The sequence below is a fragment of the Triturus cristatus genome, chromosome 12, assembly GCF_964204655.1.
Source record: "Triturus cristatus chromosome 12, aTriCri1.1, whole genome shotgun sequence".
Taxonomy (NCBI): Eukaryota; Metazoa; Chordata; class Amphibia; order Caudata; family Salamandridae; genus Triturus; species Triturus cristatus.
In genome coordinates, this window is record NC_140595.1 from 146,110,166 (window position 1) to 146,137,966 (window position 27,801).

Genomic DNA, 27,801 nt, shown 5'->3' on the forward strand with positions numbered 1-27,801 from the left:
GTTTAGTCCCCTCAGCCCTTCAACAATCCTACTCCTACCACTGAGTTCAATAACAAGAAATGTATAGTAGCATGTTGTTCTGTGTTACTTGACCCTGTATTACCATGTGAATTTAAAGTGACTTTTTATCACTAGCCCATTCTAACCATTTCATCTTGATGATCTAGGTAGGGTCTCTGTTTTGGTGCTGGGTATGGGTCACTATGAACTTGCCAAGAGTATTTGACCATGCCTCCTGTGCTAAATGTATTGCCTTACTTGTGTGTTTTCTTCCCTAGGATTCAGAAGTTCAAAAGCATGCCACTCAAATTCTGCGGAATATGTTGCGGCAGGAGGAGACCGAGTTACAGGTATACTAAGGAAGCAGATTGTATTCTAGTAACCAAAAATATGGAAAACCAAATACAGTTTTACATGCATTTAAAGTCTATATTAGAGCCCATTTGTAAGCTAACATTGAGTACACCACTCATATACATCATGGTGTGTAATTTGGCTAGACCTTTAAAAAACTTAGGGCCTGATTACAAGAGAGTCCTTATTTTCTGACCCATGCGTAAACGGTTTGCGCAGGGGTCGAAATTAAAGTTCAATGTTATTTAGCGCATCTGATAATTATCGGAAGCTTTAAATAAGTCAACCTTCGTTACATTTCTGAAAGTCAAACCTGAGGATATTTAACAGGGTGAAAGCATAAAGTGCTTACTGCGACACAGATTTTGGTGCGTTAAACACCAATATTTGCATGTTATTCTCCGCCAATCCGTAATAAGTGTTACTTATTACACCTGATAAAAAATGTACCCCATGGTATCATGATTTATCAAGTGCAATAAATACCACCTCAAATCGTAATCATGGCCTTAGTAGGCATCAGTGGGGCAGTAGTTAAAGAGCAGTTTTGCAACTAGAATGTTGGGCGACTCCTGTCTAGGACTACAATATGTACATTTGATTCACTATCTTCTTCCTGAATCCGCACTCTTTAATGTCGTGCCTTTCATTGTAGGGTCTTGGACATTTAACTTTGAAACGGCGATGTAGGCACATGATGGTAACACATAGCCAGATTTTTCTCGTTATTGGTTCCTGCATCAATTTACATAGTACGGCAAGACACCGATTTCTCTTTTTTTCTGGTATGAAACAACCCCTCCGTCTGTGCTTGCTAAACTGGTGTCTGAAGTTTAGGCATTTGTAACTATTTACGGAGTAGAATGGGACAGAACAAAAAAAAGTGTTAAAAAGGATGATTTTATTTTCAATCTGACTCAATACATTTCAAATTCATTGAGTTCGATTGGAGAGTACTCCAAAGAATATTAGCGAGGCTTCATAATAATGATTGTTAATCATCAAAGGAAAACCAGAAGGGCGTTATTCAATAAAAGCAGATATTGGAGGAGTAATTTTGTCATTGCCACAGATTTCCAATTAGGATACATGTAATTTCAGGCAATGTGTAGGAGTTAAACATTGTTACGTTGCGCTGCTCTCATTGAAGTTAGAGGTATTAACTACATTTGTCGCTCTTTTGAATGTTGAAAACGGGTCAGCCAATCAGAATGTTCCCTTAATGGAATATAGTTACCGTTCCAGGCTTACATAGGAAGCATTCCACGTCCACCATACTCCCTTTTGTCCACAGCGTTCACTGCATGTATAATAAACCTAACAATCAATCTTAACAATTGAGACAAGTAAATCTGCAAATATCTTGCCACAGTAGCTTCAGCAAATACTATTTTCTATACGCAAATCTTATTATTGAAGTCTAGTTGCGCCACACAATAAGCAGATCTGATTTTATTGAGTATTTTTTTACAACCCTCCTCTTCTAGAATTTGTAACCATGGACAGTATATCATGAGGGAAAATAACAAGTTAAGTGCCCCTTTTTAAAATGTCTTTCTTTGGTTAGCCTCTTCTGTGGTCCCACATAGCCCACCAACACCTACATAGTCTCCCGTCTAAACATTTTGATTTACGTTTGAATAGTAAAAGTGGGAACCTGGGAAACGGCATGGCAACTTGGTCTTGTATTACATCAGGCCACTGAGGGATTCTACAAGTAGAATACTGTACATTCGTGAGCATAGAACCATTTAATAACCTTTTTACTGAGACTACAATCTGCTCTTTTGTTAGAGTTTTTGTTAAAGTCTGGTGTTCTAGTCTGGGAGTCTTTTTTTTTTTAGGCAAAGGTTCAATGTGGAAGCATTTATGAGAATACATAATGAGCAGTGCAGTTAGGGCAGAACAGATTGAGCGTAGCAGAATATCTAATTTATGTGCTTTCAGCAGCTTTGTGTTTTTACTTTTCTCTATAGAGTTTGTGTGAAGTGTACAGCAGGAGCCCTGCTGCTCTCATTGAAGATCAAATTGAAGGCGCGCGGCGGCGAGTTCATCAACTCCAGCTCAAGATTCGACAAGAAACCAGTGGACCAATGGTAGGGCATGCCAGTTGCATCCGTTTCAACCTCTATGCGTGTATGCATGATATTTTCATATTCTGCTTACTTTGTTTAGAAATACTGTTTACTTCAAATCAAAATAAATATCCTCTTTCTGAGTTTGGTGACTGGCTTGTTCTTTGCAATCTGCCTAAGGCATATTTTCATAGCATGTCCAGGCAGTCCCGATTTTTAGTCAAAACCACTGCTTTTAAGAATCTATAATAATTTGTTTGCTCCACAAGATGTGGCCTGGTATGGCCCAGAATGCAATGTCCTATGGATGAAGGGGACTGGTAATTCTGTGGAATGCCATCATAACAAGGAGGCAGTTGGCAGTTGTGCCTTATGTTGAATTTCTTCAGGCCTAACTATCCTGTCATTGACAATGTATTAACATTGACTTAAATCTTCTTGACACAGCACAATTGTGAGAGGCATTTTTGTATTGAATACTAAATTAACTCTTGCAGCCTTGTTCACAAAGTGTCAGACTGCCACAAGAATACTATAGGGTGAAAAGAAGAAATTACTTGTACACTGTTCCTCAGTGTACTTCTACTCAGAGGATGCCTCCTTCACCAGTCATCAGCCAAGATGCTAACCTGGTATTCTGTTCCAGCTTGTTTCTTTGTCTCATTAGTATGTTTCCATATCTGTCTTCTTTACTCATTATGTGCTTCGTTCCTTGTGCTAAAATAGGCCTTCACTTTATGAATATAAACCTAAAATTGTTTAAAATCAATACCTCGTTGTAATGTTTAATCTTGCTTTTCTGCTTGTGTTCCAGGAGGCAATGAGATCGCAAAGTGACTCCAGCCCCGCTTGTCTTAGGGTAATTGAGGGTGAGTCGCACACTTTCCTTCATGAAATACCTACATAGAACTGTTACAGATGTTTTATTCCTACATTTCTAAATGACTCAATAAGTGTAATGCTTTATACAGCTTAGCATCAAAATCCAGCAAAATGCTGGTGTCCCATACCTCCCTACATACTGTCAACAAATGTACACATTACAATTGACTGAGGTGGAACCGATTGTTGATTACAACACTCAGTCTGTTACAACTGTGCATCGCCTTACCTTTTCAAGCACTAAGAGTTTATTAAGCAAAAGTGTAGGCGGTAGTTTCACCATCTACATTCAATGGTTATGATCCAGCTGTTTCAAAGAATTGTGAAACTCAACACTATGGGAACTTTGACTGTGGCTGGTAGAGACGCTAGCAGAATGATGTGGTTGCTTTAAGGGAAGTGTTCAGTCAGCTCTTAAGTAATATTCAAGTTGTTAAAAATGGAGGTAGGAGGGCTACAACACTCTCATACTAAAGTCATTTCGAAACAAAGAGAAATCTGCTCAACTGTAATTTTAATTTGATTAACAATATTTACTTCTTAGTGTACAAATTTTAACAGCGTCTTAGATTTACAGAGGTTGTGTAATACCAAGTCTAATTTTTGAATGGGACAGAATCATCAGAAAGGTATAAATAATAAGTAATGTATCCATTTCATACATTAATGTGCTATTAAGAATACCTATTTAAAATAGATAAAATTTACTTTGCTAAACCCTGCATCATTTATTAATGAAGGTGAATAAAAACAGATATTTGATGTCTAATCGATCATAAACCCTTCAATATTTTCCTTAAAGGAAAGTGGACAGTTCAAAATAGGTGGGGGCAGCCACTAACGGCAACATTTAATGATGTGCATTAATCCATGCACGTATGCCTGTGGCTTTTGTCAATGCTGAGATATATTATAATGGAAGGAAAGAGTTGACAGATATCTGAAAAATATCAAAATTGTTTGAGAACCAGAACTCGGTGCTACTGCAGCATATGTTCCACCATTATTCTGCATCTGGTCAGTTTGGTGTTCCTTTGCTCTTTCAAACACACTGCTTCATTATTATTTTCAACTGATTCATTATAATTGGAGTATGCTCTAGAGGTAAATCCTTTTTGTAAATTGTGCTTAAACATATAAAATGAAAATATTATTTTAGCTTTTTTTTATTGAGTACTTAATTTCAAATATTTTAAAAACATCAGTTGTGCTTATCCACACTCCATCTGGATCCAAAAATGCCCTGAGCATAAGCTGTCTAATTTTATAAAAATTAAGCAGACTTTCCTCCCTCTAAGCCTTTATTCTGAATATGATCTAGGATATTAGGATTATGTCAAAGGAGACCTGGTGGGGGGTCATCATATTTTTTGGGCACATTCTTTTTCCAAAGTGGTCAATTTGTGGTATTGGAATTTATAGAAGGAACTTTTAGAGGAAACCATGTTCTCTACAGTGCCATCGTAGGGTACTAGATTTTTTTTCAAAATGCTTATATTGATTTTTATTTACCAGTACAATTATAATCTGTCACCAATTATACATTTAGTATTATGTGCCCCAGAGTTTTCCCTGCATGGCAGCCAGTGGAACATTTCCAGGGGAAATTCCCAGATAGGATTTCCAAACTGACCAGATTTTTTCCCATTTCTTAAGGTAGCGTCTCTCCTCCTAGACCACCCTCTCTGCATGCATGCACCAGTCCATGTCTTTCCCATTTTGACACTTCTGGAGCCCCCTCCAATCGTCTGGCTATATTCCGCTCTGCCACAATTAATGCCAGTGCAGCCCCACAATTTCAGGCATTTTCGGGTCATATCATCACCTCATATATTTAATACAAACCACTTGGCAGTTTAAACAATTCTCTGGTAGTGCCCACATTTCTACCTTTTGTTTTATCTAAATATTTTATACTGATTAATTGGGTCTTTTTATTCCAGATAAACAATGTCGGTAGTGGATATATCAAGCTGAATACGCTTATACAGTATCTTAATTTTAGTTCATCCTATCATGGAAAGTGAATGGATGCCTCAGTGCCTGGAGCAGATTTGCATTTTTTAGGAGAGAATAATTCACACTCTATAATTTTTGTATGTGACTCAACAGTCTTTATATTAAGGTATTTTTGGGAGAATAATTTATCTTCAGGTTGGTTGTGTTGTATTTTACTGAGAATGTGTTAAAACTGGTTAAGTCACAGAAGCATTCCTTCTGTGTTCGACAGCCAGTGAAAATGTTTCTCTGCTCTCCTGTGTATTTGATATATTCCTGATTGTAAACAGACCTCACAAATAAAGCTGTCTGCTAATAGATTTAATTTGTTAGCAGTCAGATGCTCAAGGCAGTTGTTTACTTTCTCCTCCTTCTGAATTCATAAGGTGATGGGTTGATAAAATCTGGGCATCGCCACCTAGTACTTTTTACAGTATTAATTTAGATAGCTACCTTCTCATTTATGTTTCAGTAGTAATTATTAGATTTTTAGCATATATCAAATGCATTACAGTACCCAAAAAGGTAATTGACCCATAAAAAAGTGTTTGTTTACATCCACGCCAGCACACCTCGAAATGGATGGGCCTGATAATGTGTAGGCAGTGGGGGGTGAGGTGCAAGCGGTCCGAATTTTTATTTGTGGTCTCCCTACACTGAGGGTGGCGAGGAAAGTTTTGGTGTGGTGAAACACTTCTTGCTATAGTTTAGTGTCTCTGAGAAATCTGGCGGCCAGCCCATCGCAATTGGAATAACGTTTTGGGTGTTGCAGTCCCGGTGTTATGGGGGGTAGAGATGGTTGAGACCAGGTGTTTGTCAAAGGTCAAGTGCTCGATCAACTTTTTAAACTGGGTTAGTGCACTCTTCGGTGCGCTCTGAGTCTATTGTGGAAGATTAAGTGGTGGATTTGGATATAGTGGAAAGGCTTGTAGTCAGGAATCTCATAGTCTGCTTTGAGTTTCGTGAACATTTTAACATGGTTTCACTGGAAAAAGTACTGCAAAAGCAGCCCTTCTTCCTCCAGATTTGGAAAGCCTGTTTAGCAAGTCCGGGGTGAAATTGGTATTGTTGAGGATGGGCGTGAGTGGGGAGGGGAAGGAAGTTGGGCCCTATTTAAGATGCAATTGAGTCCCAAACTGCTAGGGTGGATATAGGGACTGGGGAGGTGTAGGGGAGTCTCCCTCTCATACCCTTGGGGACCCATGGGACCTCTCCTACTGGGACGGTTGCTAGATTCTGGTCTCTGAAGCAGCAAGGTTTATTGGTTTCTCTTTTGCGGCACTCAATAGTATATAGCGTAGCTGGGATGCCTGATCATAATGAAACTCTCCCAGACCTCAGTCTTGAGGGTTTTTAGTCCAGGTCTGTAGGGCCAGTCTGGTGTGCCCCCTTTCCCAAATGTACGACATACAAGCGGTCTGGAGATGGGCGATGTCTTCCTTAATGATTGGCAGGGCTTAGCTTGGAAAAGGTCAAATATGCAAGCAAGTAATGTCATTTTAAGAGCAGTTATTGGCCCTACCCTTCATAGTGCATGATCTGTCTAGGCTGACAATGACATTTTGATTCCACGCTAAAGCATTTTGAAGTTAACTTTAGGGCAGGTGGAGAAGGAAGGTGACAGGTGACTGCCCAGATGTCTGATGGAGTTGGTTGTCCTGTGTTGTCATGGTTAAGGATTCTGCTAAGGCGTTCCCACCAACTGCTCCCCCCCTTAATTGGTTTAACCCCAAGACAACGTGCACTCTATGAGGTTATCTCAGGACTCACGGACTACCTCGATGCTGCTCAGCGCACTTGAATTTCCGAACCTATTATGTAGAATCCTGCTTTATTGTATCAACCCCAAGACAACGTGCACTCTATGAGGTTATCTCAGGACTCTCGTACTACCTCAATGCTGCTCAGCACACTTGGACTGCCGAACTTATATGTAGAATAATGCTTATTGTATGAATCTTGCTCTAAAACTGTTGTGAAGTGCTCCGATACCCTCGGGTCAGGCTAGCGCCATATAAAACTCCTTAATAAATAAATAAAATAAAATAAAAACTAGGATCAGACCTTTAGATTTTGTCATATTAACCCACAGACCTGCGACTGCCTGAAATTCCTCAAGGAGGTGAATCAGGGCTTGGAGCCCTAGCGCTATAGTTCTGTAAGGGAGAGCAAGATGTTGTCTGCATAGATCGAAAACTTATAGGAGTCACTGCAGAATGATATGCCTTGGATCTGAAGGTTGTTCCTAATGTGCTTGAAGAGTGCCTCCAAAAAGAGTTAAAACAGAAGAGTGGTAGGCGACATCCCTGGCAAGTGCCTCAACGGATTTTGACAGGTAGTGATGAGTAGTCATTGACTCTGATTTTTGCAGTTTGGTTGCAATAACCTGCAGTGATACAACCTCTCATCCTGTGCCTGCCAGTTCGAAGAGCATTCCCAAGTCAACGCTGTCAAATGCCTTTTTGGCATTTACAGACAGAAGTATTGCTGCCCTACACCACTTCTTGGCAGTATTGATGAGATGTAAGGCCAGTTTTGTTGTATTGCTCCTCGTTCAGTTAATTATAAAGCCTCCTGAATGTAGTGTATTAGGTCGGCATCTGTCTGTCTAGACCTACGAGCTGGCGTCTGGATGGGGCAGGTTTCCAGAGCCGACACCTGAGTAATCCCCCGAGAAGGTGTGGGCGTCCAGCGCCGCTAGACTCAAGGAGTAACTCTTGCTCCTCATTTAGGTCGCGATCAAAGGGGGCATAACTGACTCTAGAGCCACACACAATTTGTGTAGGAGGCACCCCCCTCTTGTGATCGGTGAGAGGGCTAATGGTACCCTTCTCACACCAAGATGTTTGTGCACTCACCTCACATCACCATCACCCCTGGTCCTGATGAAACGCCAAGGATCTTATTGACCACCCAAGGCGTGAAACATGTCGACCGTAGCTTAGTTACCCAGACACATTACGTCTCTACTGGTAACTGTTAACCTACGGGTTTTTACTTTACCAAGGGCACCTCTTTATTAAATAACTCCTCTATGTTTGGTAACCCTTAGGTACTTTTAACTCACATTGCACGCACTACCTTCACTTCTCATTTGGTACTTATTTCCACATACCCACATGCACCCATCGGCAGTTCTTTAAAAGATCTCCGCTAAAGAGACCCTTCGGGGGACCCGTAGGGCATTGCACCGCCGGCCCGACGAGGAGCAACCGCCCGATGATGAAGCATGACATCCTACGGGGTGTGTGAGGGCAACAAGAGACAATTTATACCTCTCCCCACTTCAAGTACCAAGTCCTTGACCTAACTTCTCCATCTTTCCCACCTCTGACCTTATTGTGCGTGTAGGTTGTCCTGCAACCACACTCACCACGCAACAGTGCCTCCTGTGTGATTACCTGTCTAGACGATTGGCCAGGACCTTTGTAAAGAGTTTTAAATCGAGTTTCAGTAAGGATATCGGACGGTAAGATGGACATTAAGTTGTCCTTGCCAGGTTTGGGCATCAGTATAATAGATTTTTCAATCATGCGCATGCTCCGCTATCAAAGTATTAAACAGAGTGGTAAGGACAGTTAGAAATTGCTGGGTAAAGGGCTTGTAAAAGCGCAGAGTAAATCTGTCTGGCCCTGAGGCTTTAGAGGACTTAAGTTGGTTATTGGCAGTTAGGACTTTGACTGCTGAAATAGAGTAGTCTAGGTCTGTGGCCTCAGTTAACGAGAGCCTTTGCAGGTTGATGAAGTTCAAGAATGCATCTCAACGCCCCTCCCTCCTCCCAAAAGTAAGACAAAAGAAACAGTAGTAACCAACCAACTGTAAGCAAGGGTCCACCCTGTGGGGCCATCATCAGAGGTGGTCGCCACACTCAGAAGACACTCCAATCGAGGCTGGGGCAGATTGGCTGTGCAGGTGTGGTCATCCCTTCGCTGGGTGTGGCGGTGTTGTACCAGAGTGAAATGAGGCAGGTGGTGTCTCTGCTTTACCCCAGAAGGTGCTGGTGGGGGGCAGGGGACCTCCTGGGTGCTGCCGTGCACAATCAGGGCACTCCTCATCAGGTCGACTGCTCGGGGAGACTGCAGGCTAAAAGCGCCGCTGACCGTAGCCGGTGGCTCGGTGTGTTGGTGTAGAGGTCAAGGATTATCACCGAGAGCTCTGATACAGGTCAGGGGGAAGCAGTGGTTCATTGGTGTCCATAACGACTGGTGTGGGTCCCTGTGTGGGTATAATTAAACATACAGAAGCAGCCAGATGGGGAGCTCCTAACTCATGCGTCCATCATCTTGAATGGCCTGGCCACATCTCAGCTTCTCATTTATTATCAATTTAGTATAATCTCCATTTTACTTCCAGTAATTTTTCCCAAGTCAAGCTGCCCATTTAATATCAGTTTAACTTGGGCTTCATTTTTCTGAACACAGATTTCCCTGTTAAACTTGCTAGGGAAGTTAATTGTAATTAGAACAAACTAAGGGTACTTCCTATTAATTACAACAAACACTTTTTTTGGATCTAAAAAACCTTGTCTCAGATTGACAGAATAATTGGATAGATCAGTTTTCTACCAGCCAACAATTATGGATAAACCCAGTTGGATCTTGACCAGCCATGTTTTGTTCACTTTATTATTCATAATTGTTTTTGGTTTTTTTACGTGTACCTTACTTTTTACAAGCATTGATCGGATCTTTTAGGTTCACCTTCCTAATTTATTCAGGTTAGACCCTCTCAAAGTTTGGATTTTGGTCATTGGCACTCCTTCGCAAGTGATCCGTCACATCTGCTAATTTCTATGAGAAGCATCATCCAGGGCTGCGCTTAATAATGTGGAAGTGAGCAACTGCTCTCAAATTCATTTCATTTTAACAGAAATGTATACACAAAATTCTTCCGGCATAACCATAGAAAAAGTACATTGCCTTCGTATTAATCATAAAAAATTAGTCTTTACTAATTAGTCAATGGCCTAACCACCCGTCTTATTTGGTAGTTGCAGGTGATTGGAATGGTGTGTAATATGGAAGACGGAAAGGCGCATATTATACCAGTTTTAGATCAGATTGCCTTTGAAGAAATATGAGTTATAGGTTTTGTGTGCAGTGCACTAGACCTTCTATGGTTGTGGTGATACTTTCCTTGAGAGCAAGTTTAAAATCTACACTCCAGGACTATCCCTTTGGTAAACCTCTGTACTCTGGGTCTTTGCTACAGCAGGTCGGGAAGGGACTCTTAGTCACCCCCAGTTACTGTATTCCCTATTTCAATCACAACTATTCTATATTTTTGACAGAAACAGAAGACGTGACGTTGCTCTTTCTTGTAGTCCTTGCATTTGAGAGGATGTTCTCTTAGCACCCAGGGACCATCATATGATAAAGCATGCTACACAACATGAACATAGCTGAAGCACAAACAAGCAGACGTTTGAAGCTGCGTTTTCCTAACTTAGACACTAAATATGCAGAGCAAGTTAATTTACTCAAAAGGCAGTCTACTAACAAGCAATCGCAATGCAGTAGGTCTTGCATTTACGAAACTCTTGTAAATGCGAGACATATTGCATTGCATTGCAAATGCTTGTTTGAAAAAGCACCCATGCGTCGCTTTCACTTTAATGTCGGCTGTGCCCCTTTCCTTAGGCAACCCATATCTAAAGAGAGGGGCGCAGCTGCCATTAAAGTGAAAGCGCGGAATAGGGCGCTTTTACAAAAAAAGCATTTATTTATCAACTTGACAAATGCTTTTTTTTGTAAAAGTGCCCCATGCCCCGGTTTCACCATTATGATGGCTGTGTCCTTTCCTTAGACATGGCTTGTCTAAGGAAAGGGGCGCTGCCGCCATTAATGTGAAAGTACCGCATGGGGCAGTTATAAAAATAAAAGTTAATAATCAGTAAGAAAACAAAATAAAAACCATGTGGCTGCCTTGGGCGCTGCATATAGACTAAAGGCACGGCCGCCACTGTATGAGCGCGGCATGCCGTTTTATGAAAAAATAAAGCAATGGGGAAGAGCGTGTCACCATTCAAGCAAATAGTGCTTGATACTGTAATTAAAGCATACTGAGTTACAACACATGTACAGGAGTGTCCTCATGGGTGGTTACAAAATGAGTCAAGGTAGTACTTAGGAAGGACTTCTTAGCTTATTGACCAATGAAAAAACCCAGTTTCCAAAGGACAATGACACAAGCCAATGAAAAATATGGGCAGAGCTTCAAGTCCATACCTGAATACAGCATGCCTCTCAGAACAGTGCATGCGCTGCCCAGGCTCGACCGAAAAATGGTGTCTAAGTGAAGGAAAGTGGCAGAGTACCAAAGTAAGCGAAGCACATCCAGTGTTATAACAACATAAGTGCAGTTTATCGTGCATACTACATAGTTTTATATTTATTTTCTATTTGATTTTGCCAGTTCCATCCAATGTGCAACACTGGGATTATAATAGCAACGTATGCTGTCAGGACAGCCAGTAAATTGCAACACACCTGTGCTATTTACTGTTCTATTCTTTTGCTTGCACCAGTGTTCAATTCTTTGGTCACACGCTTGTTTGTTTAAAAATGTGGCACTGTTTGTGCATTTTGTGGGCAACCATCAATGAGGTTTCTGGTTTGCTTCAGTGTGAAAGTTGACCTGGTCCATTATATAGACATTCTAGCTGTGTAAAACTGCACTCTGCATATTGTAGATAACCGAGCCCTTGGTTTAGCTTTACAGTGTTTTACATTATTGCTGAATCAGCCTATTGTTTGATATGGATGTGCCATAGGACTAAATTTGCCAAGAAATGTGAATGAATATGATTACTTTACTTGGGCAAAGTGCTTTGATTGTGCGTTTTAGGGACTCTAGCTAGCCTCTGCTTTTTACCCAGTCCAGAGATTTTATATGACACAGCAAGCTTTTTCAAATTCAAATGTTGTAATTTTGCTATATTCTTTCTTTGTGTATGTGTGTCTCCGTTTGCTGATGAAGGGCGACTCTCAATGGAATCACAGGACAGTGGACTGGACTCTGGCACAGAACGTTTCCCTTCCATCAGTGAGGTCAGAGCATAGTAAAGTCATTATACTTCATTACAAATAAGTGATTGCGTCTATCCCCAGTTAGAAAAATTTAATTTGTTCTAAATTCACTCTTTTTTTCTCAGATGTACACTATAGCATTTGTGTCTGAACTTCAAATGGCTTGGAACATGATTTCAGTTTTTCCTTTGTGGATATGCAGGCTGTCAAATGGTTTTTCGTAGAGGATTCAGTTTCTTTCAATCTTCTGTCTTGATTTGAAGCTTCTGTTTCTGAAAGTTAGTATTTCATGCATAAAGGTATTATTTGTCAGGTAATGGAAAAAATGATGATTGCTGTCCAGTGCAAATGACCCCGTGTCCACACCTTCAATCTAAAACTGTTGCAACGTTTTGAGTCTTGTTTTTGAGAAACAAAATGTCAATAGATAATAGCCTTTTGTGAGCTGACGAACACTTAAAAAAATTAAGGATATTTTTAAAAGCACGACTGCTAACATATGCAGATGTGTAATTCATTTGGACTTTACAAGATTTGTAGTTTGCCATGGGAAAAGATGCTTTTGGAGTAAATTTATTTCACAGTTTTATGTATCATGATGGCACTAATTATAACATACAGGTGCTTTACATTTCAAAAGCCTATATAGTAAACCTAAAGCACTAACTGGGTGGAAAGAAGAAGGAACGAGAACCAGAAAACATGTTGGCGAGCCTATGTCAAAAATAGTCGATATAGGTGAGCTTTTAAGTTGTTGTTTGAACTGCATCGATTAAGGGTTGGTTTTTAGGTCAGCTGGCAGAGAGTTAAAAAAAGAGGGAGTCTGTCTTATTTCAGAGTAGTGGTATCTGAAATCTATGTTCATTTATAATTCATGTAAATTGAACTTTTTTTTTTTTTTTATAATTAAGAGACTCTGCTCCGGATGTTTGCTAATTCTCTCTGATAGAAAAGAAAACTGTAAGAAATTGGATTATTAGTTGAGGGGTTATCTACATACCCCAAGTAATAATCACAACCCTTGGCAGGGTGAACCACTAAAGTTACTAAATAAACATGAGCTCAACCTCCTGGGTAGCTAGGGCAGAGAGCAGCCAAGCTTAATTCAGAAGCAATGTATAAAGTATTTATGCAGTTCTAAAACAATAATACAAAATAAGAAATCTGAAACATGACTAAAATGCAATAAACAAAATTAGAACTGAGTGATAAAAATCTTATAAGGGTAACCTGAGATAGGAGTATCTAAAGGTTTAAGTAGAAAGAGCTCCAAGAAGCACAAACGACCAATGATAGTCAATGGTTGCTGTAAAACAGGACCTAGATGCACTTTGACTTACTGTGCAGGTCGGATACACCATCTAGGTTTGTCGTGGGCCAAAGATATTACCTTCTGACATTTTCCTTTACAGTCCAATCCATTACAGGCGTACATTTATAAAGCCCCCCCCCCCCCCCCACTATCTCCAAAGAGGTGCTTAGAGACTCACTGACTGTCAGACAGAAGCCATCAGCAAGTTCTGGTTGTCACTGGTCATGTGGGCAGTTGCAAAACAGGCATATTGTAGTTTGTTGTGTTCCTGTAGCTTGAACAGGAGATTATTCTTCCGACACTTGGAGTCCGCTTCTTCATCCTGGGTACAAAAGGAGAGAGCCTGTCCAATCTTCTATGCACTTCTCAGGTCTCAGACTTCTTCAGTTTTCTTCTGATTTTCCAGAGGTCCAGGAGTGTTCTGAGGTGGGTGCCTGGAGAGGTCACATTTATGCCTGGTATGAGCTATTGAGTGTAAATGACTCTTAGGGATGCCCTAACCTATGGAGTAAAGGTTCTCGGGGCTAACCCTACCCACGTAGGGTATTTTCAAGATGGAGAAAGTCTTCAGCCACTCTAAACTTGGCTCGAAGGCATGTGGATGTGTGTGGGGAGTGTACTACGGTGATCCTATTGTTCTCCCACTTCTAGCAATAAAATCCAGTTTGAAGCAGCCACAGTACCCCAAATAACCCCAGAGACAGAAGTCTGGTAGAACACAAATTTGTATTTTCAGCAATCCGATGGTGGATGCACAATAAAAACATCCTGTTTTCCTCCTTTGAAGCGTGCTCCAAGTGATATATATATAAACCCTGCAGATTGGTCAAGCAGGCTTTGACACTGTAATGACAAAAAGCGCCCCACTGTAATGTAATTGGGGCTTGCCTGTCTGGTGGGACAAAGGAAGGTGCCAGCTAACATTTGATTGTGATGGGGAGTTCTCTTTAAAGTGCGTCCCAAGTGTATATGAAAAACGCCAGTAGATGTATCAAGCAGGAATTGATATTCAGGCAACATTTAACACTGTGTGTAAAAAAAGGATGCTCGTAGCCCCACCCGCATATTCTGCCAGGTAGAGAGTATCACCTATGGCCATTCAAATCAGCCTATTGTTTGCTCCTTGGGGCATTCCACACCCATTCCGCCTATTAAAATTCTAATTACTGTCTGGCAGAAGTGGGAGGGTAAAATGCAGATTTGTATACAGGAAATTCGGGCAGGGAAAAAGGTAAGCTTCTGAAAGTTACTTTTCCTTAATATTTACTAAAAAAATCAACTTTACCATTGAATTGGGTTTCAATAACTATTGAAAATAGTTGTTTTGTTATTTTTGTATCTAGTTACATTCCCGAGATTAGTTTGTACTTATTATTACCTCCCAGTATTTTCTTATAGGGCAGCCATCCTTGCTTCAGGGAACATAGATTTTTGGAGCTTTCAGTACAAGGACATTTGTAATATAATCCTTTTAGATGTCCGACTTTTAAATACAGTGCCCCCTGCCTCATGGACAAAACAGACAATTTAGTTGCGACTTAAAAATATTTAAAAGGAAGGTTTAGGCCTTTCAAAAGGGGTTATTTTAACAGGTTGAATATACAGATTAAAACCGACATTCAGGCTACCAAGGGTGTTCCTGCAGTCATGTTTATGCTGTCACCATAGTGGATGGCACAATGGGTGCTGTAGTCCACTTGTGATATTTAACTTACAAGTCCTGGGAACACTTTGGTACCATATATTAGGCACTTATTGGTAAGTTACATATTCCAATTAGGAGTATTTCAATTTTACTACATTAAAATCTGGAGCACATTCACTTCATCACTGGATAGCAGGGGTAACATGAACATAATTCTATAGCCAGCAAAAATATAGAGACCATCAAAACGTAAAAAATCCAGGGTGACCACGCAGAAAAGGTGGATTTCCCACAAAAACCATTGTCTAATCCTTCCTTGCTAGTCGTAGGAGACCCGTTCTTACAACATTGTATGGGCTCTGAAGTGACTGCAAGAAACAAAGAAGTGTGTTATGGGCCTGGAGACATTAAAAGGGAAAAGTTAGAACATATCAGTTAGCCTAAGCAGTCACTGAAAGAAGGAAGTAAAAAGCTGAAATAAAATAAATAAAGATTGATACAAAGATAAGATGCTTCAGAGGTGAGAACACAGACGTTCTGCAAACCATTCACAATTCCTTTTTGGCATCAAGAGAGAGAAATCCACAAAGGGTGTGGGTATTGCCGCTCCACTTGTAACTTGGCATGCCTCAAAGGTGTTATTAGATTACATACAGTGTGCCACAAAGAAAACTTGCTTGTTCTGGGCCCAGTAATGACTGTGTACTAGGAACAAGGCATTCTTATAAAGCGTTTGCATAAAATTGGTGTATTTTGATAATGTATATGGTTCTGCAATAAGCCCTGGCAAGTGGTCTCTGCTTCGGTAGGAGTTTATATCTCTGCTGTGTCTCAGAAAGTTGCCTACATTTCTCCATATTTCTAGCCCATGGTAAATTACCGAGCAAAGACCATTGTTGTGGAAGGTGTGAAGGAAGAGGGAAAATTACTCAATCACTACCATCACAATTATTTTATGTTTTATATAATTTTATCTGCTTCTAAGAGTTTATGCAAGATTTGCTGGCACATTAAGGAAATTTGTACCACTGTCAGTTCATAGGATAGGATAGTTGCTTGTGGTGTCTTTTTGGGGTGTCTGCCAGAATGGGATGTAGGTATGTGCAGAAGTGATAGACACTGACATTCTTAAATGGTGAGTAGAGCTCATGAAGTGGACAGAAAGACGGGGGACCTGATCCATAGCTGTACTTGATTCTCAAATAGTGGGACTACATAGCTACAACCGTATCGCTGGTGCAATATTTGGAACACTTGCCCTACTCATTCACATTCACAATATTTTCCATAGATTTGTTCTGAATTGTTGTGCAAATTGGTTCCAGAAACCTAAACTATCTGTTCAGGCTCTGGCCCTGGAAAAATACTATCTCTTGTTCTTTACTGGGAAGCAGTGAGCACACTGCTTACACCTATGAAATTTGCCACTATTTTGGAAGAAGCTGTTGATGCATAGGTTCAGAAAATGCAATGTTTACAAATAAATGTGTTAATATATAATTTCTGCAGGTAGTAAGAAGAGCTTGGTAACTCTAAAGTAATATCTTCCTATTATCAATTGTTCAGTGGTTACATTTGACACCTATCTGAAAGAGACTATTAGTTATGGATTCCTCACCTTAGAATTAACCCCAGGTGTCAGACTGGATCCGTAGAATTTTTCTTCAGCAGTACCCCTGCGTGTCGGGAGATGGCGTCGGTCGACTCCACGTACGTCGTTGGCGTCGTGGGTGCTGGGATGACGTCGTGGTATCTACTTTGATGCCGGAATCACGCCCTGACGTCAGTTCTTTCTTTTTCCACGCCAGCCAGCGCAGATCCGGAGAGAGCGGTATCTCGAGTCACTATTTGACTCTCTTTTTGCGACTTTTTAATTTTTTTTATTTGAAGTTTTGCATTAGCATACAGCATGGGAGCATACCAGATAAACAATGCATTTCGAATCTCCATTGTAAGAAAGCAATACAAATAAAAAATAAAAAACAACAAGAGGTACATTCCAATGGTCAGGAGATGTCATATATGCATACGGATTACTTTGCATTTGCTACGATGTTAAACATTTTGTGTATTGCGGTAACTTATCAAGCACAGTGTCACAGATAGATTCACACAGAGTTAGCAGTAGACTGGGATAACAACTACTCTCTCAGAGGGGCCCAGATATCCGTGGGTCTAGATGTTGGCGGCAATTCCTCAGCATAGAGGTCCAGCTGCTCACGGCAGAATACCATATCCTTAACCCAGTCATCAACTTTCGGAGCAAGTTTACTCTCCCACGTGAATAGCACTCATCCTCTTGGCCACTCTCACGAACCTTTCCATTGCAGCCTTTAGACGAGGGACGTATCCAAGGAGGCACTTCAGGGGCGTGCACTGCAACACCTGTCCTGTCATAGTATGTATACGTGCCGTAACGTTCTCCCAGTAGGTGAACACAGGGTTACATTGCCATGCACGATGGAGGAAGTCAGCACTGTTTCGGCCACACCGCCGACAGTTGTCCGAATCCCTGATACCCATACTATGTAATTTGACAGGAGTATAGTACACTTGATGTATAAATTTAAAATGAATAATTCACAAATTACCATTTGGAGTCAGGCGGCCAGTTAGCATGCATATTTGTTCCCATTATTTTGGGTTGATCGGGGGAGTCAGTATGGCATTCTAGCGTTCCATGCTTTTATCTGGCCTATGGACTGTTTCCTCCTGCACCGCTTTGTATAATTTGGTAATCCGATTTTTCTTAGTTGGGGCTACTAGCAATATCTGAAGTGACTTAAGTGTTACCGGTTCAGCAGGGAAGTCAGTATAGTGGTCTTTTATCACACGCTGCAATCAATAGCATGTGTACTGGAAGAGCGGGGTAGGGTTCTGGATATAATTTAGGTCGTCGCCTGCAGTATACCTTCCCCTCGGCTAGAGATCGCACATGTGTGTAATTCCAGCCTCCTATCTTTTTGCGACTTTTTGTTGACATCTTTTCGAGTCGTTCGACACCTCATGTGCCTTTGGTTTTTGGAGTGCGACCACGACCCAAAGTTGTGCTCCGACTGCTGGGCCATGAACCCGATGTCTTTGCGAGAGCGGTCCTGAAAGCTTCTTGAGGCCTGGCAGTCCGCTCCTCGTCGCTCGAGGTCCCGTTCGAGAGGGAGGTCGAGGGACCGGTCGCGAAACCATCACCACGACTCCTCGTCGAAGTCTAAGGGTAAGTCGAAGCACAAAAAGAAGGCGAAGAAGCATCGTCACTCTTTGTGTTCTCCCCTCTGTCGGCCGACGCAACACGGGTTGCGGAAGTTAATCATCCAGCTCCGCCCGCGGAGCCTGTTGGGTCTACCCTGAGCCTCCCTCCCTTTCCGGGAGCCGGGAAGACCTCTGCCCAACTTCGTAGTTTTTATGAAGCCCTCCACTCGATCTTTGGGCAGCCCGACTCCGCCGGCGTGCCTTCGGGCCCCGTGGACACGGCTGGGTGCTCTAGGCCTTCGATCCCGGCAGCTTCAGCTCTGGCACCACAGGGCCCCCAGGGATCCAGGCCTGGGTCCGGAATGGCGCCGGTCGACCTTGTGACACCTCCAGTGCCGAATGCAGTGCCAACACCGGTTGTGTCCCCAGCTGACGTCGACCACAGCCTCCCCCTCGATGTGGACACGGACCTGGACTGGCGTCGACAGGTAATTTTGTACCAATGTTCTCCCCTGGTGAGCAGGACTGGGAGGGGTCTGTGGACCCTCTGGCAGACCAGTTAGAAGAACCGGACTGGAGAAAGGTGTTGGGTGAGGCCAGTGGTCTGGACACCTCCCCAGACCTTGGCATGCTATCTCTCCCTACCATGGCTACGGAGGAGGGTGCATCATACGCAGTGGTGTTACATAGGGTGGCTGAGGCCTTAAACCTTGAGATTCCTACGGTGGCGGTCAAGACTAACCTCCCGACTGAGGTGCTTCAACTGGCAGCGTCCTTTTCTGAGCCCCTGCTGCTGTTCAATGAGGCCCTCATGGACATCCTTTTAGGCACTTAGTCCAAGCCCAACACGGGCTCCTGTGGATAGGATGATTGCCTGACGTCACCGCCCGGCCCCGGGAAACCCCATTTTCCTCTCCCAACCCCCCACCCCAGAGAGCTTGGTGGTCCAAGCCTCGACTTCCAAGGGCGCAATCCCTACTGCTCCACCTGATGGGGAATCCAAGAAGCTGAACCACCTTGGGAAAAACATGTTTTCTTCCTCCAGCCTAGGACTGCGGTTGGTGAACACCGCATGTCTCTTGGGCCGTTACTCCCATCTGTATGGGACACGGTCGCGCAGGTGCTGCCTCAGTGCCCGGTGGAGGCCCGGGCTGTGCTCTCTCGTGCATTTGCTGAAGGGAGAGACGCAAAGAAGTTCGCCATAAGTTGTGGGCTGGACACCGCTGACTCGCAGGGCAGTACAATTTCAATGTCTGGCTGGCTGAGGTCCACTGGCTTTTCAGGTGATGTTCAAGCTACGCTTTTGGACATGCCCTTTGATGGCCGTCGCTTGTTTGGCGACAAAGCAGACAACGCGCTCAAATGCTTTAAGGACTTCAGGGCTACGACCAGGTCCTTGGGCCTCACATCTCTTCCTGTTGCCCCGCACACTCTGCTTTTCGCCCATTCTGTGGCTACGGAAGGGGTGCCCCGCCACGTTCCGTCCAGAGCCACAGGCCTGCGCATGCCGTCCAGCCGCTGCGTGGCCAGGGAAGTGGGACCCACCGTTGTGGGTCTTGGGACCAGTGGGCGGGCTGGTCCACCAGCGCCCCTTCTGCAGCAGCCTTTAAGCCCTCCTAGTCCGTCGTCCATCACCTCCCCCACTGGATCAACATCACGTCTGACAGGTGGGTTTTGCAGGTAGTACAAAGGGGCTACTCCCTCCCCTTCGAGACTACCCCTCCATCCATGCCACCTCCATTCCATCGCATGTCGGAGGATCACTTGGCCCTTCTCGCAACAGAATATTACGGCTCTCTTGGCCAAGGGAGCCATCAAGCGAGTTCCTGCCCCAGAAGTAGGTCGTGCTTGTTATTCCCACTACTTTCTGGTGCCCAAGAAGGACAAGGGCCTGTGTCCTATCTTGGATCTCAGGAACCTCAACCCCTTCATCTGGAAGGAGAAGTTCAAAATATTGACACTGGCTCAGGTCCTGTCTGCCCGCGGCCCTGGAGACTAGTTGGTAGCGTTTGACATGCAGGTCACTTATTTTCACAGCCCCATCCTGCCGGCCCATCGGCGTTACCTGCGTTTCACGGTATGCCACGAGTACTTTGTTTACCGTGCTCCCCTTTAGCCTTACCAGCGCACCTTGGGTGTTCACGAAGGTGATGACTGTGATCGCAGCACATCTGCACAGATTAGGGGTTCCAGTCTTCCCCTAGCTCGACGACTGGCTGTCAAAGGCGGGCTCGCCCCAGGCTGTCATCTCCCGCCCCCAGACTATGGCCAACCTCCTGCATTCGCTGGTGTTCACCATCCATCCATGTGCCGAAGTTGCACGTGATTCACTCTCAAACTCCTTTTCATCAGAACGAGTCCGGGATATTCTGGCTATGATTCCAATCTTTCAGCCTCTATCCCGGGTTTTGGTCAGACTGACCCTGAGGCTACTGGGCCTCATGGCCTCCTGTATCCTGCTGGTGGACTATGCCAGGTGGCATATGCGGGCTGTGCAGTGGGATCTGAAGTTCCAGTGGGCACAGCATCAGGGGAACCTTTCTGATTGCATCCAGATCTCGGAGGGCACTGCACATCAATTGCAGTGGTGGCTAACGAACCAGGATTGGGTCAACGGCAGGTCCCTCTCCCTTCCCCAACCAGAGTTCACAGTGGCGACAGATGCATCACTTCTGGGGTGGGTCGGCCACATGGGGGAGGCGGAGATCAGAGGACTCTGGTCTCCGGCGGAATCGGGGCTCCACATCAACCTTCTGGAGCTTTGGGCGATCCATCTTGCACTGAAGGCATTCTTTCCTTCTGTCAAAGGGAGAGTAGTGCAGGTGTTCACGGACAATACCAACGCCATGTGGTACTGCAACAAACAGGGCGGGGTGGGGTCGTGGACCCTATGTCAGGAGGCACTTCATCTCTGGAAGTGGCTGGAACATCAGGGCATGTCCCTGGTGGTTAAACACCTGGCAGGATCTCTGAATGCCAGGGCGGACGAACTCAGCCGCCGGTGCATGATGGATCACAAATGGCGTCTTCACTCTAAGGTGGTGCAAGGTCTCTTTCAGCAGTGGGGAGTTGGTTAGGTTGAAGTACTGGGAATTTTAAGCCCAGCGGTGCAGGGGAACACACCCTATGACTTCGGGTTCTTCCTGTTTCAGACCTACAGAAACACAGAGTCTTCTGGGTGAAGTCAAAGATCAGTTTATTGGCTGCAGACCAATTACAGGCATCCTAGAAGTACAACAGCGTGTATGTTCTCAGGAGACTGCTAAAAGTTACAGAAACGGGCTTCTCCTTAAATACAGAATATCCTGCTTCAGGCATACATTCCTTGTTTTATGATATGGCCATATAAATGTATACATTTCAAACGAAAAGGCAGAGTCATGATGACCATCCCACATTCCAGTTAAGCCAGCCCACAATTATTTACCCAGCAAGGCTCAGATCCCACATCAGATATCAACAGGCCCCAATAAACACGAGCATCTCCTGTTTAGAAAACAAGCCATAAAGCAGGAACAGTGAGGTGTGAAAGAGATTAGCTGGAGGCTCGTGTGGGATGAAAAGGCTTTATGGTGTGTCAAGCCCTGATGCTAATCACAGGTGGCCGTAGGACGGGGAGCTCGTAAGACCGGACTGACCTGGGGCAGCGAAGCCAAGCTGCCCAGGTCACAGAGAAGTCAAAGGAAGGCACATGTGCTCTAAAAGGCCCGTATTTGCTTCATGATATGTAGCCTATGTGAGGGCAACCATAAGATGGCCACCGCTCTAAGATGGAACCCACGGAGTCAATGTATAATAACGTATACATAGTGCATTCATAGCTAAAACGTTACACAAAGCACTTGTACATACCGCATTGACCATTCGCGGTTCGCTAATACCGGGATAGACAGGGGTAGGGCCCTGCCTCCTACGCGGTCCCAAATTTTAAAGTACGACAGACCCTCCTTTTGCCCTTACATAGGCAACAACTATACTCATTTCAATCCGAGTCTAGGTCAATATTCACGAAGTCATGGAGATGTTGCTGTAGCATCATCCTATTACTTAGTTCGTCCCTCGATACAGGTTTCCTTACACAAAATGTAGCACAGAGGCCACATATCGCAGGAGCACACTGTATGCACAGACAGAACAGGAAAAGGATGGCTAAGATCATTCCAATGACCATCAGAATCTTCCAACCCCAGGCAGATATCAGTTCCCAGAACCACCCCACTAGTGACCAATCTCCTTTATCCACGTGTATGGATTCAGATATTCTATGCAGTTTGGAGATGGCTTGATAAACCGTTGGAGCGTTATCTGGTATGAAAATGCAACAACTAGATTGGATAACCTTACATACCCCACCGCGGTCTGCATGTATGACGTCTAGAACCATGCGGTTCTGCAAAGTCATGAGGCGATCCGCTTGGAGCTCAGCTGTTAAATTACCAAGGGCACCAGCCGTAACATTAACAGTGGATTCAACCACACAAGTCAGTTGTCTCAGGTTCCTACTATTAACCATAGGTCCCCAAAATGGCAGGAAACCCAAAAAGAAGTCTCCTGCTTCCTGACCTGCAGTATCCTCCTTACTAATCACGCCTCTCACAACTCTGGTCTTGTGATAGTCGGAGGCAGCAGTGAATGTTGGCGGTAGCAGATTTGCAATATAACATGTGCCCGAGAAGTCAGGGGGCAACCACGTATATGCTCGATCGTTGCAGACAAAATATGTACCCTTGGCAGCCAAAAACGCAGGGGAAAACTGTGACGGAAAAGTGTACGTTTCAGTACAGTCACTTCTCCCCAGTTGAGCTCTTGGATTCTGACCATTACCTTGTAAACAAAACCGACCTATGTGGGGTACGACCCAAATTGGGGATGAAACTTTTCGCTGTCTTTCACCCAGACTAATACTATACCCCGTCGCGTTCCACCCTACATAAGCTCTCAATTCCTCCTTGGGTATAGATGAGTATGCGTCGATATCTCTGCTCATATCGGCAACTCCTTTCATTAAAGCTTTATTATTTGTGCTAGGTCTGATGGAACGCGGTTGTCGCGGGGAGTACGCATCTAGAGCAAAGAGAAACATGGTCTGGAATGCCCATGACGATCCATTGTAACTAAACGGCAGCACTAGATAAGGAATACCCTTATTAATGGTATGTGGCATTAAACCACACACCCAGCAATTGGTTGTATTCATGACTAGTTGGTGCTGGTGCAGGAGCTGAATAAACGAGTTGTTTACAAACTCTGATCGTCTAGCTTGTTCATGTTCAGGCAGAGGGTGAAAAGAGTGTGAGGAGACAGTAGGAGGAGGTATAGGCTGTACAGTGGGTGCAATGGGCTCTTGAGAGGAGAAGAATACAAATCCTACAGTAAACACTACCATACTACATAATATAAACAGACATAAAAATACAAAACGTTTGCTCTTCATTATTTTACACATTCTTGCTTTAAAGTTCATTTCCTCAGCGAGTCTCTCCATCTTAAAAAACTCCATCCTCTAATCGTGCCGCTCGCGGCGGGTGAGTATCTTCTGCTAAGGAGTACGCCTGTCAGTCCAGGGAACGCCCTAGACCAACCAGAACCGTTGACCTAACGTCTTCGGCCTGTACCCCAAAGTCTTGGCACCGCGACCCTGCGGCTGAACCCGGATGGTGGTTCGAAAAACAAAAATCAAGAAAGTCCTTCAGTATGGAGAGCTATGGTATCAAAAAACAAAAAGGTAAGGAAAAGAATATTTATTTGTCCATAGGCCTTGGTCTTAAATTGTAGTGGAAAGGGCCAGGTACTGTCTGATCTTGAAACAAGAGTTCAGGCTCTGTAGTGTCCAATCGAATTGACGGTGGCAGAGCTTCTTGTAAAATATCGTCACTTTCCTGTGCTGAAGCTGTGCCTTTTACGCGTGCATCACTAAACGGCACGAAACGAGGTACAGTGTCTGTTTCAGAGTCAGCGATACCCTCCTGGACCCACTGGTCATACGGCAGAGGCAAAGGGATCCTTTTGATGTGGGCGCCGTGGATCCAGTTCTTTTTCCCCTTTACTCGAACATCTGATCTTGTAGACAGAAGTACGAGATGAGGGCCAATCCAACGGGGCTCATCGTTGCTTTTGCGCTGGAAATTCTTGATGAGCACCCATGTGCCAGGGTCGATAGGTTGTCCTGGAGCTTCAGAGGCCTGGGGAAGAGTATCGTGCACCTGTTGGTGTAAAACACGCAATTTAGCCGTCAATTCGTACAAATAATCAAGCAGTACTGGATGTTCGATTTCGCTGAATTTCGTCGGTCTTGGCACACCCCATACATTGGCCGGGCGGCCAAAAATAATCTCGTATGGGCTAAGTCCCACTCGTGAGTGTACGGTCATTCTGGTGGACAGGAGTGCTAGAGGCAGAGCGTCAGGCCATTTAAGACCGGAGCTCGCCTGGATTTTGGCCAGCTTGAGTTTTAGAGCGCCATTGTAGCGCTCTACTAATCCAGCTGATTGGGGGTGATTTGCAGCGTGGAACTTTTGCTTTATCCCCAACCCCTCACACACATTCTTCATCACTCGACCCACAAACTCACTCCCATTATCACTCCACACCATTCTTGGCATTCCAAACCTAGGGAAAAATTCCTTCACAAGGGCTTTGGCTGTGGATAGAGCAGTGTTGTCCTTTAGGGGATAGGCTTCTATCCATTTTGAAAAAGCGCAAACAACCACCAATACATATTTCAGGTTGTTGCACCTTTCCATGTGGATAAAATCTAGCTGCAAAACTTCAAATGGATATGATGGAGGCGCAAAATGACCAGCTGGAGTTGGGGTTCCCCTACCAGGGTTGTATTTCAAGCATACCATACAATTCTTGACCACATTCTCTGCACACTTGGGAATCCCAGCATTCTGCCATACTGGAGCCAACAACTTACAGATTCCTTTCATACTGATATGTGCCATTCCATGTGCCATAGTAACCACTGGAAGCACATATGCATCAGGTAACAACCATCGCCTATGTTCTGACAGATCAATCCAACAACCATTCTCATCCAACTTACCCATACTTTCTCTCCACTTGCTCAACTCTTTCTCTGTGGCTTCAGCTTGAAGGGACTTTACACCTTCTATTGTGTTTTCACACATTCCAACATCACCAACCCATCTTGCAGGGCCTGCAACATACATTCGAGTCTTTACATCTTTTGCTGTTTCTTTCGCGACTTCATCAGCAAACGCATTACCACGACCAACATCATCAGTGATTTTCTTGTGCGCACTGCATTTCATAATCGCAACTTGTAACGGTAGGGTCAGCAACTCAAGGAGATCATTCACCAACTTGCCATTCTGAATCTTAGCTCCATGCGAAGTCAGGAACCCACGTTCTTTCCACATTCGCCCAAAACTATGAGCCACGCCAAAGGCGTACTGGCTATCCGTATATATGTTCACTTTCATTCCTTCAGACAACACGCATGCTCTCGTAAGGGCAATCAATTCTGCTGCTTGAGCCGAATTTTGTGGCACACGTGCAGTTTCAACAATCGTGTGCAAAGTCGTGATAGCATATGCAGCAGTCGTATCACCATTCGGAAGCTTGAAACACGAACCATCCACCCATAAGGTACCATCACACTCAGTCAGGGGAGTATCTTTAAGATCTACTCTTCCTTTTGTCTCTTCTTCTGTTCTGAACAGACAATCATGTTGCTCAACCCCATCTAGGTCTGCTGGAATTGGTAATAGGGTAGCTGGATTCAACGTGTTGCATCTCTTTATGTGTATATGATTTGCTAACAGTGTCCGCTCATATCCAGATAATCGCGCACTAGTTAAGTGTTGTGTCTTGGTCCTGTTTAACAATGTGTCCACAGCATGTGGAACCATAACAATCAATGTATTATCCATCACTAGGCCAGCAGACTGTTGAATAGACATAGCTGCGGCGGCTGTAGCTCTCAAACAACTTGGCAATGCCCTCGCTACCGGGTCCAAGGTTGACGAAAAATATGCGCATGGACGCGGTCTGTCGCCAAAAGGCTGTGTTAACACTGATAATGCGCAACCATCTTTCTCATGAACATACAATGTAAAAGGCTTGCTGTAGTCAGGGGTACCCAACACAGGAGCTGAACATAATGCATTACGCAATTCCAAAAAACTTTTCTGACACTCCTCAGACCATGGGATAGGATTCGGTGTGTCTTTACATGTTAATGCTAACAAAGGTTTTGCCAGCAAGGAGAAATTTGGTATCCAGTGCCTACAGTATGAAGTAGTGCCCAAGAAAGCACGCACTTCTCTCTGTGTTCTAGGCACACTCAATTGTGCAATGGCTTGAATTCTTTCTGGGGTCAGTTTCCTTCCCTCCTTCGATAAGAGATGACCTAAGTAGGTCACTTCTTGTCGACAATATTGCAGCTTTGAGAGAGACACTTTGTGATGAAAGGCAGACAAATGACGCAACAATGACAAGGTAGCGTTTTTGCAAATCTTTTCAGTATCCGCGGCGATTAGTAAATCGTCAACATACTGAATAAGGATAGCGCCACTCGGTAAAACAAGTGCATCAAGCTGCGGTTTTAAAGCCTGACTGTATATTGATGGACTTTCACAGTAGCCCTGTGGAGCGCGTTTAAAGCGGAAGCTGCGACCTCCTAAACTGAAGCCAAAAATGTCTCTGCTGTCCTCTGCAATTGGGATGCTAAAGAAAGCATTCTTTAAATCGATCACTGAGAACCATGCAGCGGAGGCTGGAATCATAGTTAACAAAGCAGTTATATCAGGGACAACTGGAAACTATGGCACAACAATATTATTAACCTCTCTAAGATCAATCACAAATCTGTAAACAGGTGGCTGTGAAGGGTCCGTTCGTTTTAAGACAGGTAAAACAGGACTATTGCAAACGTTGCCTCTTGTCTCTTCAATTACACCCTTTTTAATCAAATCACTGACAATTGCTAACAATGCTTTCTGACCTTCATTGGAGATCTTGTATTGGGGAATACGTGGCAATCTGACATTGGCTTTTAAAGTGACCACGTATGGCGGTATTTCCAAAAGACCCACATCATTGGGACCAGTAGCCCAAAGGACATCCAGAAGGGATGACAATTCAGGTGGCATTGCATTTGTAGACAAATACATTGGGGAAATCACTTCCTTACCTAATGTAAGTTGTACTCCTGAGGGAGAACAATATAGTGTTGCATGCAATCTTTTTAGCAAATCTAATCCTAGCAGATTTTCACCACAACCTGTCGTTAGGATGAGGGGTGCTTTTAACTCACAAGGTCCAACAGAAAGTGACATAGGACTAGAAATCGGG

The 27,801-nt window shown here is 43.8% G+C and overlaps 1 protein-coding gene across 4 annotated transcripts in view; it reads left to right on the top strand.

Moving 5' to 3' along the window:
- Positions 1–27,801, top strand: part of LOC146772936 (rho guanine nucleotide exchange factor 11-like) — an 896,981-nt gene that overhangs the window by 280,794 nt on the left and 588,386 nt on the right. For all 4 annotated transcript variants that reach the window (XM_085639320.1, XM_085639323.1, XM_085639321.1 and 1 more), the window contains exons 7-10: positions 279–350; positions 2,331–2,450; positions 3,244–3,298; positions 12,288–12,358. In XM_085639320.1, the coding sequence (XP_085495446.1) occupies positions 279–350; positions 2,331–2,450; positions 3,244–3,298; positions 12,288–12,358 (318 nt within the window). The remainder of the gene's footprint in view (positions 1–278; positions 351–2,330; positions 2,451–3,243; positions 3,299–12,287; positions 12,359–27,801) is intronic.